Genomic DNA, 13,650 nt, shown 5'->3' with positions numbered 1-13,650 from the left:
GAGGGGCTGACTGTTGATAGAGGTTTGCTTTTTTTTTTTTTTTAATTGAAAAAGTAACGGGGGAGAGGGAAATTGGGCCAGAAAACAGCAGGAAAGACTGGTATGGAATAAGCACTGAGGCTCCCAGGCTGCAGGGCTCTACAGCAGTCTCCTGTAAAGCAGGGGCAGCTACAGGGAAGGGCCGTGGCAGAGGCAGCCGTTTACACTCCTCCTGCCAGACACCGGGAGGAGGGAGGAGACGGCGGATCCCCAGGAACGGAGCCGTTTCGGAGTCCGGGCCGGTGGTGCTGGCACACAGCCCCCTCCATCCGCCGCCAAGGCAACACAGCAATGTCCAGCCTGCTCAGCTTCAGCTCCTGCCCCAGAGCTCTGCTGCTGGGAAGCGGGTCAGCTCTCCCACCTCCCTGAAGGGCTGCGCGCCTTGCGTGAACGCTAGTTTGTATCTCAGCCGGATGGGATCCTACAGAGAAAGGAACAGAGAGGGGCACGTCACACCTGCAGACGCCTCCGGCCTCAGCCCTCGCAGCCTTGCTGCAGGGAATCGCCCTCTGAAAGGGGAGAGTAACACTTCAGCCCCGTGGAAGCTCTGCACAGAACAAAACCTGGATCTTCTTAAGATTACATAAGGGAGACTGTGCAAGCCCCCCAAGGGTATGCTTGGCCATCCAGGCCCGGCCAGCCCCCTCAGTGACAGGGGAGTCCTTACACCAATCTTCAGTCTCGGGATTATCCACCAGTGCAGCAGAACTGCCGCCCACCGCTTGTGTCTTGGGTGGCCTCGTGTTCCATCAGCTGCAGGTGTCGGCGCAGCGTCTACCAGGAGCCAGGGCTGCAGGGAGACTGCAGCAGAACTGTGCAGGCCCCTGCAGCAACTGCCCATCCGATCCTTCAGATTATAGCACTGGAAAGCTGTTCCAGTGGGAAAAATGCCTTCCCAACACAGCTCAGACTGCTCTGTCTCTCTCCTGCATCTCCCCACTAACGATACTCTCCCCATCTTTCATACAAATACCCAAGTGCTACAGTGACAGTCCCCAGCAGAGCCAGTCCCCACACATACCTTGTGCGGGTTGGCGAGGAGCAGGACCTGGGACACCACCGCAGGGGGGAGGAGAGGGCTGAAGGCAGGCAGCTCAGAACCCGATGCTGGCTGTAACTTTATTTTCATGGTCTGAAAGAGAAAACAAAAGGAACTCTTTTTGGTCCATGCTGGAAAAGGGCTGGGAGTGTTAGCAAGGCACAGAGCTGGTTAAAGACACGTCAGCCAGGTTTTGTCATTCAGTGAAAAGCGTGCCTCCCCCCAGCCTGCACCGAAGGTGGATGTTCCTGACTAGAGAATTCTACGCTGCGCATACACAGGCAGAACGAGCGCCTTACCCAGGAGGCTAAAGCAGCATGTCTGGAGCTCTGTCTAGTTGTCACAAGGCCTGGGATATCTGTGAAACAGGCACCGGGGCCACAGGCAGCCCCATACAACAGGCTCACTGTTCAGGGACAAGGAGACGTGCAATTTCCAGTGAGCAAGAAATGGTGAACCTTCTCTTCAGGGCATTTCTGAGTAGTCACTACTTGTCACGGGCTTCTCACCTTTGGGACTGCAGCCTGGAACTCTATGTCCTTAATCGGTTGAGCTGATGTGCTCAGCATGGAAAGAACCATCACCAGCACGTCTGGTCGGCCAGGAGCCGGCTCTCCAGAGAAGTGGAGCATGGCCTTGAAACCATTCCTGTCGTACACAGTAAGTGGACAGATGCTGCCTGCTGGAGATAAAAGGAGAATCAAACAGAGCATGGATTCCCCTCCCTTCCGAGGGCAGAACAGCAGACAGGACGAGGAACAGCAAACGGGAGACACACATACAGACTTTTACTTCCTCCAGCACACTCACAGAGCAAGCAGCACACAGCACCTGCCTGTGATTTACATTTCGCCTCTAAGGCAGAGAAAGGAACCTGGATGTCTAAATTGGAGATTTAGCAGCTCAGATTACAACAGCCAGCTGGAGATGTCAGGCATGGATCCAACAGATAGGACGGGAAAAGCAAAACGTAGCTCTTCAGCACACAGCAGAGTCAGTCCCTTGTCACCATCATCCGGTAAACCCACACCTGACTGTCACCACCCAGCCCTTCCCAAATCTGCTCAGTCCTCCCCTTGAGGGACTGAAGTGAAGACAAACGGGTCAGAATGTCTTTGCACCTGACCTCTTCCAAAGGCAGGGACAGCCAAGGCTCTGCAGTCCTCTGAGCAGGCCGGGCCCTGCTCCGGGACACGGGTCCCTGGTGGAAACACCCCGGTAACGGCCAGCGGCTGCAGGGCTGGGCAGTACTGAATCAAAAAGCAGAGGTGAGAAGGACAGCTCCCACCCAGAGACAGACCTTCTGAGTGTCTGAGGAAGAGCTGCTTGGTAAGGGCAAACAGGTTAGAAGCAGATCACAGAGGTCAGCCAGGGCAGGAAACTCCTGACCCTGAGTAGGGAGGACAAGGACATTTCCTTGGGACAATCCCCAGCACTTGCTCGAATTCTCAGATACTCTAAGTCCTTCCTAGAACAGTCATTACTTTCTCCAGCTGACCCACACAGCATGAAGCTACTTTGGCTCACTCCCCTGCAAAAATCACAGAAGAGCTGTAGTAAGCAGAGCTGCGGCACAGAAATCATTGTACTTACTCAGTGTAATTGAAATTAAAGGGACAAAAAGGTTTTCTAGAGAAGCACCATAGGAAGCTGGATGCAAAGAGGCAGCAGGCTTCAGCTCGTAGCCTAGACTGGAGAATGAAGAGCTGTCTGGAAGATCTGGAAAGGGCAATTTCACTGGTGATAACTCCCTGGAAAGAAAAGCATGTAGAAAGCTTGTATTAACTGGGGAGGCTACGTGGTACATACCAGCTTCTGCTGTGTCCCTTGGTACTCCCACTCCCTCATCCCTTTTGCGTATAAAGGAAGTACAAGCTTACACCCTCTTGAGTCCTTGAGAAATTTGAAAACTGTCTCTGTTTTACGTAGAAGAAGTTGCTGTTTCTGTATTCATTAAGGCAGACTTTGGTTTCTGTTACTGTCACAAAACTTTGTTTGGGGGCTTTGGAAGTCTCCCCTCCCTGTGCACAGACTCTCTGGAGCTCCAGCCAGGGAGGCTAAAGTACAATCTAGCTCAAAGACAATGCAAGAAGCTGGGAATCTCCAGTAAATTTTCTTGGCTTGTATTATGTCAGGCTGGATAAATGTATCGTAATGATCACCTGCTCTGAAGATCTGTGGATGATTAATTTGGTTCATAAACTGTTAAGCTTCCACTGAGCGCCTGGAAACTACTTTGTCACAGCCTGAAGGAAGCCGGGGAAGGTATTTTTTGAGTTGCAGGTTATCATAAAAAGACCTGACTGTAAGGTTTTTGTTCCTTTAGCTCAAGATCACCTTTTACTAAGCCGTGGGATTTGTGTCCCCAAGTTTCTGACCCTTGGAAGGTCCTAGTGTGCAATTACACAAAGTGCAATAACAGGCACTTAAGAGCCAACGTGCGGCCAGACAGCTTGTCATCACTAGCCACCTGTAGTGAAAGGTTTTCCCAAACCTCCCTGCTGTCAAACTGTTCCTCATCTCCAAAGCCAGACTGTATTACGCAGGGTTTGCTTACAAAGACAATGTCTCTGTCCTGGACAGTGGAGAGAACTGAGGGTCCAGGCCCTGAAATTCGTTCCTCTGGGAGCAGCCGTCGTCCCAGCTCTCCTTCAGTCCCAGCGTGTGAACAGGACTTACAGCTTCACCATTGCCATTGTGCACAGCACTCTGAAAGACAAGGCACTTCTGGTTCATGCTACAGAACATCAGCAAAAATCAGGCCTGATTTTTGACCCCTGTGCCTTACGGACTAAAGTACCCGAGGATCACTCACCTCTGCTAATCCAAAATCAGGTGGTGGTTTCTGTACAACAGGAGAGTTGCTGAGATCTAAGAAAAATGCCAAAATGCCACAGATCAATTACAGAAAGCAAAGGTTTTCCACGGGTTCTTCCTTTGTTGTCTAACAGCAGCTTGACTACAGTCCAACACCATTAAAGAAACGACATTCTTGGAGCCTTATGACACCAGCTGGGGGTCGACTTTCTCTTAGGACTGAGGTTACAGTCAGGGTTCTCCCAGTTTATGAAGTGCCACGAACCCCAGTAACAAGGACAACGCCGTACTGAACTGCACAGACAAACCTAACGACTTTAACTCCTCATGGAGCAGACAGGTGGAGGTTGTGCTGCCGTGGCGGGAGGTGCTGGGCACGTTGGCAAACGGGTCTGTGGGAGACCGGGACGTGGCCTCCAGCTCAGAGAAGTCAATCAGAGTGTAGCTCTTCATGCGCCTCGGGGCTGGCCGGCAGGCTGTGGAAACAGCAGAAAGGCTTCAAGAGAAACCCAAAAGGGGCAGTGCAGTTGTGGGTACAGGCATGCCCCAAAGGCCTCAGAGCTGAAGAACTTCAGGAGTATTTTCTATCAACCATATGTAAAAGAAGATGATGGTTACATGAGAGTTTTCCCGTGATATGGGATTTTCTCCACATTTATCCTCCGAGAGGCCCTTTCCCTTCCGACCCACACGCGTGCCGTGCCGGGGCAGAGAACCCCGCAGGATGCCCTTTACCTGGTGCCTCAGCAGAGCTGGGGGCTGAACCTCCTCCCCCACCGCTGTCATGGCTGGCCACCACCTGCCTGTAGTGTCCGAGCGCCCAGGCGAGCTGGTCGTTGGCCTGCAGGATCTCAGCTGGAAAACGAGAGGAGAAGCCAGCCATCAGTGCTCTAACAGCAGGCGCGGTCCCACGGCACTCTGCAGGCTGCTCACGGGAAAGGGACGGGGCCTCCCAGCACCTGCCTGGGGCAGAGGCCGGCGGGACAACCTGCCCCAAGCTCCTGCCTGGTTTTTCACTCTGCAGTGCAGCATTTTGCACGTACATCTGCTGATTTCAGGCCTCGCTCTCATTTATCAAGGTCACCTTGAAATCTGATCCTGTCTCTAAAGTACTTCTCGTTCCTGCCATCTCACTCCCTTTGTTGTTCTCCTCAAGTTTCCCGAGTGTACCCGTGTCTCTAACCCAGCCCTGGGCAGCTGAAGGGCCCTGGCATTCAGGGGTGTGAATGAGACGTCTGCGGCACAGCTGAGCTCTTCGGTCGCTGTTTAAGATGTCTGCTCAGCAAGGTACCACCTCAGTCAGGTTTTCAAGGCACATGGACAAGACTGTGAAACACAATCCTCTGGGAAGGGCTGAATTTCACAACTGTGGAATTCAAAGATTCTGCTCCTATGACCCTCCTCTGTATTACATGTACAAAATTCAAAAAATATTCTCCCTGCTGTGTTTATAGACAGGGAGAACTTCAATCTCTGCAGAGAAAAGACCTCAAAAGCCTTCAGTTCTGTGAACATCAGAACTCTAAAAACTCTGAAAACCACCTTGGCTGGAAGAAACTGGATTTGCTGTTTAACTTTGGGCTCCAGGGAAAGATCTCTGGCTTCCTTGGAGAGGACTGGGAGGAGACTTAACGCCACTTCCCCTGGGCACGGTTTAAGGTGAATGTGGAAAGCTTTGCCTCAGCATTTCCCCCCTCAGAGGAAGGGCGTACGTACCCCGCTTGTCAAAGCAAAGGGATGAACTTAACTGCAGGGAGTCCAAGGACACTGTTGGCTCTTACCTAGAGCCTCATCGTCATCAACTGTCTCGCTGGCGAGGCGAAAGAGCAGCGGCCTGAGCTTCTCACAGCGCTGAAACAGAGTCTGTGGAAGGAAACGTTTCACTTCATTGCTCAGGAGATCCCAGACACTCACACTTCTCTGTCTCCACGATCACCTGTAAGTGATGCTACCTCTAGAAGAGGCAGATGCACCTTCTGCCCAGCTCCAGACAAGGGGTATCAATGCTGCATGTTGCTGCACTCTTTAAAATCCGCAGTGGCCTGGAAGTACAGCCACTAGAACAAGGAGGCTGTGCTGGCACCTCCTCAGCAGGCACATCCCCTCGGTGTAAGATAGACCAGTGCAAAGTAACTCAATTTAAAAGAAAAGGTATCCAGGCATGAGCAGATCCATCACCATACCCAGAGGGAAGCGGTATGACTGTCAGACAACGCAGAGCTGCCTACGGCTCCTGCCTGGTGCTTTAGGAAGGGAGGAGGCACTTTTTCGTCTGAAAGTGGGATCTCTTCCATCTACAGCAGCAGGTAACACCAAACTCTGCTGTCACACACAGCCACAAGAGAAGTTCTTACCTACAAAAATTCAGTTGTCTAAAGTTTTTTTAATTGGAGAGTCTGGTAGGCATCCTAGTGGAGTTTCAGGTGTTTGGAGGCCATGAAGCTGCTCTGACAGCCCTGCTAGTGAGAGCAAACGTTTCCTCTACTCACTGGTACTTAGGAGCAGCAGCAGCTCTGGGCAGAAAATGGGGGATCACAGAAACCACAGCACAAGCTGAAGAACCCACAGCTTTGGGCTTCTCTGGCCAGGTCTCATCACACACACCTAACCAGGCCGGGCTCAGGGGGATCCCCGGGTGTTACACCACTGCTTTACACCGTTTCCCCACAAGATATGGGAGCAGTTAACCTGGACAGAAACTCGAACCAGCGCGGCAGGAGACGGTTCCATTCCAACTTCCATCACACTGGCAGGAGGGACCATTATTCATCAGACACCTTAGAAACTCTTTCTGCCCTGGTAATGCCATTTCCCTGGCAGGAGCTGAGTGCTCTGCGCTGCCCTTTGAATCCTGCACCCTCCCAGGCATAACCAGCCAAAAAACCCTCTTAAGCAGGAAAAAGAGGATTTACCTGTAGGGTCTCCTGGTCAGGTTTGGATAATTCTTGTCTCTTGTAGTTTTCCAGTAATTCATCCATACGTTTAACATTCTCAGAAACCTCACTGATGGTGTTCACTCTTCTGGACTCCTTAGCCGACTTTTCTTGTTCCTTTGATGAAAAATTAAATAAAAGTAGATGATTTGGCTAATACAGCCAGCGCAGGTGCTTGGCTGGGGCACTCTGGATGAAACCTTTTGGGGAGTTGCTTCCTACTGATATTTTACTGCAAGTAGAGGAGAAATAAAAGTGGGTGAGGATTTGCCCTCGACAGGTCCAGCATCAGTGCTGCACCAGCCCTCCCTGCCAAGGGTGGGCAGAAACCTCCCGCCCTTCTCCGGGCACCCTGACCAGGCTGCTGGTGCCTTCGGAGTTCACTTCACCACAGGCACCAGTAAGACCAAAATTAGAGTTGGGAGCTGGTGGCTCCTGCCATACAGCAGGACACTCTCAAAACGCCTGCAGGGATTGCATTAAACCAGACTAGATCCCCTATTTATGCGGAGAAGTGGGGTGCCCTTTCAGCTGGAAAATGAAAACAGAGACGCCAGCTGCACACACACACACGCTGCGTGCAGAGAAGAGGTAGTTCTGGACAGATGTGGCTTTTTTCCACCGGGGAACTGAGGTTATTTTTGGAACCTTTCTATCACACGTGCAGCGCTACTGCCAGGATCCTGCTAACGTGGACGTGTCCCGCCACACAGGCTGCTGGGGATACCTGTTCCCTCTTCCTGGTGATGGCATTTTAGGGAAACAAACCAAAACAATCCCACACTGTAACTTTGGAATAACAGACGCTGAAAATCATCCCTCCTCTGGGCCAGCGTGAGGATCAGGTATAGAGGGCCTCTGTCCAAAACCAAATTGCCAAGCCCCCCCCTCCAGGTGCAAACACAGCTTCTGAGGCAAGGAGCTCCCCACCTCCTTAATCATGCTCTTGATCAGACGGTTGGCAGCCTGCAGGTCTTCCGAGTGGTTGCTCTTGAGAAGCCTTGCCAAGAGCTGTTGAGAGGAGAGCACCGGAGAGCAGTGAGCAGCAGTCTCTGGGCACTGTGCTGCAGGCACACGTCACATCGAGCAGACCCTGAGACACCCGCTGTCGTAACAGCTTCTGTAATCTTGGAAATAACCTAATCCCGGTTACACTGCTGCCTCCCACAGCTGCCTCTTGGGCTGTTTGGGAATAGGAGCTCTCTGGCTCTGCAGAACTTCTGTAAGACCTGGAGAAACCCTCCCTCAGGAAAGTAATAGAAATCGATGTTTTTCTCTTAAGAAGTTTCAGTTTTTACTAAGCAAAAATTTCTGATAAAGCATCAAAGAATTCTCTAGCTGTTGTACAGCAAGAAGTATTGCATTATTCTGAAGATATTCTGCCTGAAACAGCAAAAGCTCCCAAAATATGACTGAGCCTGTTTTCTCATCCGCACAGATCAGAGTAGGGGGTAGGCAAGAAAACACTAAGGTTTACCTTGGATTTCTCTTCATCTGTGTCAAAAATAGAATTCTGAGGTCTTGGAGAAGGAGGAGGTAAAATTTTGTCTTCTGGCAATTTGGGGTCTTCTTTTACAATCCCTGGAACAGGTAACAACATTTGTTCAGTGACGCCTGAGCTGTTAAAACACCAAAGCTCAACAGCCGTTGGATTTTGCGCCCGTTTCCTTCACCCCTCCCCAGAACTTTACAGAACGAAATGGAGGAGCAAGGACTTGCATTAGCACACACCCAGACAAAAGACTTCTCTTTCTCCCTTGAATTAAGCACAGGCCAAATGAGATTTTCAGGGTAGAAAATCAAATCCGGCTGTGCTGAGCTCCCTCTGGGTGAGCTGCTCCCGCTGCCGCAGACAGGAGCACTGGGAGCACTGGGAGCACACCAGTACCCACCCAGGAGCACACGGGAGTGCCGCAGCCAGAACGGCCAGCACAGCCAGGAGCCAAAGGAACCCTGAAGGCCAGTGGGGATTCTGGATGTCTCCCCTCCTGCCTTCTGGCCAGCGCCTGGGTGGCTGCAGTCCCCGAGAGCTGCCCAGCACCCTGCTCAGCACCCAGCTGCTGCACGAGGGAAAGGCAGCGATGGTGAGGAAGCTTTCCACGGCAGGACTTGGGGGGAGGCTTGCAAAGCCACTGGATGCTCAAAGATGCATAAAGCAAACCTGGTGAGAAACAAATTCCCCAATTCCCCCGAAATTCCACAGAAAGTATCACGGTACTTTCTTAAGCTGTGAAACTCATTACCTGCAGTAGCAAGTCAGGTCTGGACAAATTTCTGGATTACACCACCGTTAGGGGCTATTAAATGGGATGGAATGGATGAACATTCCGGCTCAGGATCTCCCTGAAGCCAGCCCTCCTCATCCTAGGAGAGCATTCCAGGGCAAAGGGCACTGGGCTCTGTCCCGTCGCACCGGCAGTGGCGAGCGGTGTGGGAACAGAGGCCACAGGGCTCGCCTGATCTTTGAGCCGTACGGCTGCTCTTTGGTAAATCTCTCTAAGCAGTTACACGCACCCTTAAGTCCCCAAATAGCCTTGGAAGTGTTGGCCTTTGTCCTTCTCTCCTCACACACAACATTTTGTGAAAAAGGCTGAGTCACAAATTAAAGAGGACAGATATCTGTGGTCTGACACCATGTGACTTGGAAAGCTAAAAAGGAAACTGAAATAACAGAACCTTGTTTCTTCAGCATCTGATAAGCATCCCGGATTTTAACTTCCTGAGGAAACCAGACTGTCCAACTGAATATTACTTCTGTGACTCTTGACTTGACTTTTTCTGAAGACCAGGTTCCATAGTACTGAAAACAAAACAGTAAAGACAAAAAAGATTAAAACCAAAGAATTAGTGCCAGCTCTGGCACGTGGGTCTAGCCCCAAGTTGTTCATGTGCAGGGACCAAGAGGCAAATGGACTCCCAAGGCTTTTTTTCAGCGTGTCTTGTGCTCTAGGGGTGGTGTGTGCAGCTGTGGCTGTAAGTACAAAGAACACTAACAAGTACATAAATGTTATATGATGAGCAAAATGAAACTATCTCAGAACTTTTCAGATCAGTTACTGAATCTGAAACCAAAAGTAGGGTGTTTTATTTTAGTGAAAACAGTTCTGTGCTTGACTTTAAATACTTCCCTTAACTGCCCACAATGCAGACAGCACCACTGGCCTCAGCCAGACCCAGACAAATGGAAACTGAACAAAACCAGTAACAAAAGTTAATGTCTATTTTCAGCACCTAAATGTTTTCTCCAATTTCTCTCATTATTGCCTGCTAGCACACTCGGGTATTATATAAACATCAGGGAAGAATTATAAAAGCCACACGCAAACCTCCAAAACCAAGCATTTTAAGCTCATTAAATGATTAAATGTCAAGAAAAGCCAACAAAACTCTCTGCACTGCTATGTTCTATAAACTTTATTGTTTCACTGATACCTTTGCCAAACCTGGGACCGAGGGAAGAGGTTTTGCTGCTCGGTTAAACGTTTCTCCGAAATGAGCTTTTTGCACCTCTGCCATGGAGGTGATGTAATGGAAAAGGAGGCAGGTACAAGCGGTAAATGTGTGCCGGACCCACTGAGAAGGGGAATCGGCTGCTGGGTCCCCGAGCAGGGTGTTTAAGGAAGCCCCAGGTGCTGCGTGGCGCGGGGAGGAGCGAGGCGTGCAGAGCACGCAGCCTCCGATAAAACCCGTCGCCGTCTCCATCCCGAGAGGCGCTGCCAGGGCACCCGCTCTGAACTCCCAGCTCGCTCAGCTGCTCAGACACAACTTCTCATTTCTGCTGGCTGCTTCTCTCCCAGGAGGCAGCTCAGGACTGCGCTCAGAACCAAAGTGCTCCGCAGCAGGGAGTGGGAACGAACGTGCTGGATGATCTATTGCGCGGCAGGGAAGCGGAGCAGCAGGAGGGGACTCCGCAGCTCCCCGTTAGTTGGGCTGATCCCTTCCAGCCTGCCCGGCCGCGGGGCTGCCGCTGCGAGGGCTGGGAGCCCTCTGCCCTCAGCAGGAGCCAGGGGTGGCGGGGCGAGGGCTGCGCGGGGGCTGCTGAGCCCCCGTCCCTGCTGCTGCCCACGCCCGTCCCGCCCCACCAACGGGACCCAAAGCCGGGGTAACCTCTGGCAGGAGAAGGCATGAAGGAGAGCAGCTGAAGCACGAGAGTTTGAGGACAGTGTAAGAAAACGTGAGAGAGGCTCTGGGCAGCTCCTGGCATCTCCATCCTCTGCCACTTCCCAGACCAAAGTTCTGTAAATCACCGAGAGGCAAAAGGGCCATAGGCTGAGGAACAATTTCAAGCTCCTTTAGAGTCCCTGACTGTCCCTGCAGAGTTGGGAGAAGCCACAAGAAAAAAACCTTCTCATAGAAAGAGACCCCGACTTACATCTTTTACAGGGGGATTCACATCCAGTCCTTGTGCTTGGAGGCACAGAACCAGTTCTACTCCACTTCTGTGTGTGATTAAACTGTGTTTTCACATCCAGTGCAAAACAAACAGTGAGTCCCACCTGCAATGTCCAGTGTGACCACAACCACCTACCTTTGGGGAAAGCACTTTAATCAGCTCATTCAGAAACCTGAATTTTGCTATTTCGTTGTGAAATCTTTCACCGCAGTTATTCACGCAGGTCTCTAGCACCTGCAGAAAACAAAACAGTACCAAACAAACTGCAAGACTTGGGGAATTTTTAAAAACTTTGCCGTTATAATACTAGATCTAAGAACTTTCTGGCACTGCATTCACAAATACAAGATAGTAAGAAAGCTGTGCAGCGAAAATATGTATTTTTCCTTAATCCAACCTCCTTAAGGAGCACGTCTGTTTTACCCATCACTAACAGCTTCTGGGCCACTGGCCCTGCAGTGCAACTACAAGTCACAGCAAGAGCTGCCGACCACTGAAGCACCTGGGCAGAGTGACAAGGGAAGGAACAACAGCAGTTATATCTTTATACCCTGCTTCCCATATCCCTTGTACAATGGAAAGTTAGAAGGGAAAGACATCGAAGAGAGGAAGAAGAGACAGCTCCACCGTCTCTACCCCCCGACTCCCCGCCCGGGCCCCCGCCGGCTCTCTGCGGGCGGGCGGCAGCACTAACCGTGAGAGCATGGAGAGCCTCCATCTCCTGGGGCGACTGGATCTTGTGTGCCAGCAGCCTCGGCGCGAGCGACGGGCTGGGGAGGAGCAGAAGCAAGTCACGCAACACGCAAGTTCCCAAGAAAAACCATTTTTTGCCCTGCAGAGGAGAGCAACTGCCAGATTCACAGCGCGCTGCAGGCCAGACCCCCTCCTCGGGCAGAGCACCCGGGGCACACGCACACACCGGAGGGCGAGAGGTGGATTCCAGCGGGGGTGACCCCGGCGCTGCCCCCAGCCGCGGGCAGGGGCTGTCCCCTGGGGGGGAGCCAGCCGGGACAGGCCGGGGGCTCTCCCCGGGGGGGGAACAGGAGAGCTGGCTCTGCGGCCGCAGGAGCCTGGATGCCCGGCCCGAGAGAGCCTGCCGCCTCCTCCGGTGCCCCCACGCTGCGGGGGGAGAGGGGTGCCCGGCCACGGGCTCTGGAGGCTGCTCTAAGGACAGAGATGGTCGCTAGGCTTTGACAGGTCCTTTGCTTAATCAGTTCCTGCTCCTGCCGGCAGTGCCCAGGCTGTCAGCTGGAAGGTGGGGAAGTCCCAGCAGAGATCTCCCGCCTCTCTGAAAGGAAAAGCCAGGCTGAGCTCGCTCAGGGCTTGCCCGCAGAGCCCACAGCAGGAATCCTCGGCCAGGCTCCCGGGGGCTGGGGGCACAGCAGGCAGGACCCGCTGCCTCCCGGGCTGCAGCGGCGGGTGTCAGAGCCCACTCCCAGACACCGACCTTGGCCCTGTCACCAGACGCCTCTTCACAACTTATTTACGCCCTCGGGAGCGGCAGAGCCCGGCGAGGGCTCCCCACGCCGCGGCCGACGGGTCCCATTGCCCCCCCGGCCCCGAGAGCAGCTCAGAGCCAACACAAAGAGCGTCCGTCTGCCTTACCTGCCTGTGTCAGCGTTCACCTGGTCACAGAACCGCTGGATGCATTCCCAGTTTTCCTCAGGGGTACTCGGGTCAGTGGCCTGATCTTACACAGGAAAAAAAGAAAGAAAAACCAGCCTCAGCGCGAGAGGCGGCGAGTGAGCGGCGCAAGGAAGCGGCTCAGACCTTGCGCTGCCACCAGCTGCTTTCGGGCTTTTTGTAAAAGATGGAAGACGCAGGACGAGCAGGAAACAGCTGTTACTAAAATCTGCCAAAAATTACAGTCCCGACTACAAACTTTAAAGAGTCAAAGTCAGGCACCAACGGAGGCGTTGAAAGCAGCAACAGCGTGATGTTGCTTTGAGCACGAGAAGCTGTTAAAGAGCATTCGCAGGCAGCTCTGCCGGGACGGGACTGCAAAGCCTGCCGTGCCGGAACCCAGGCACGGTTTCCCCTTTCGCAAAAGGGCTGCACGAGGGCCCATCCCAAAGCCGCCAGCACGGCTGAATTGAGGGAAGAGGGAAACGTCTTTTTTTGGCGTTACCCACTGCCCAGCCCAGCTCCAACAGCCTTGGCAGGGCGGGGGCCAAGGACGGGCGGGAGGGAGATGGGGAGCAGGAGAGGTGCAGGAGGTTAAGACAGCGCCCGTGAACGCCACCCTAAAGGGGCTCCATGGAGGAGACGGACCCTTCCCCACGGAGCTGAAGCCACTCCGGTGCCCGCCCAGCTGGGGCCAGCTCTGGCCCCCGGCCCCCAGCCCCACTCACTGAGCCACCGCTCCAGCTCCCCGGCGCCGGCCATGGGCTCCCGCTCCGCTCCGCCCCACCGCCCGCAGGAAGCGGATC

At 53.0% G+C, this 13,650-nt stretch overlaps 1 protein-coding gene across 1 annotated transcript; it reads right to left on the bottom strand.

Annotated features, from left to right (window-relative positions):
* Positions 1-85: 85 nt before the first annotated feature.
* On the bottom strand, positions 86-13,606 carry GGA2 (golgi associated, gamma adaptin ear containing, ARF binding protein 2). Its single transcript, XM_074919018.1, has 17 exons — positions 13,573-13,606; positions 12,827-12,911; positions 11,916-11,991; positions 11,357-11,455; positions 9,505-9,628; positions 8,306-8,409; positions 7,759-7,839; positions 6,808-6,945; positions 5,677-5,758; positions 4,631-4,750; positions 4,204-4,371; positions 3,894-3,949; positions 3,636-3,805; positions 2,672-2,829; positions 1,588-1,757; positions 1,061-1,171; positions 86-460 (listed from the first exon to the last, which is right to left on the bottom strand). The coding sequence occupies exons 1-17, from the start codon at positions 13,604-13,606 to the stop codon at positions 350-352; spliced, it is 1,887 nt and encodes a 628-aa protein (XP_074775119.1). The 3' UTR covers positions 86-349.
* Between the last annotated feature and the right edge of the window lie 44 nt (positions 13,607-13,650).

The sequence above is a fragment of the Athene noctua genome, chromosome 15 (genome assembly GCF_965140245.1).
Source record: "Athene noctua chromosome 15, bAthNoc1.hap1.1, whole genome shotgun sequence".
Lineage (NCBI taxonomy): Eukaryota > Metazoa > Chordata > Aves > Strigiformes > Strigidae > Athene > Athene noctua.
This window is presented reverse-complemented; position numbering and strand designations above follow the sequence as displayed.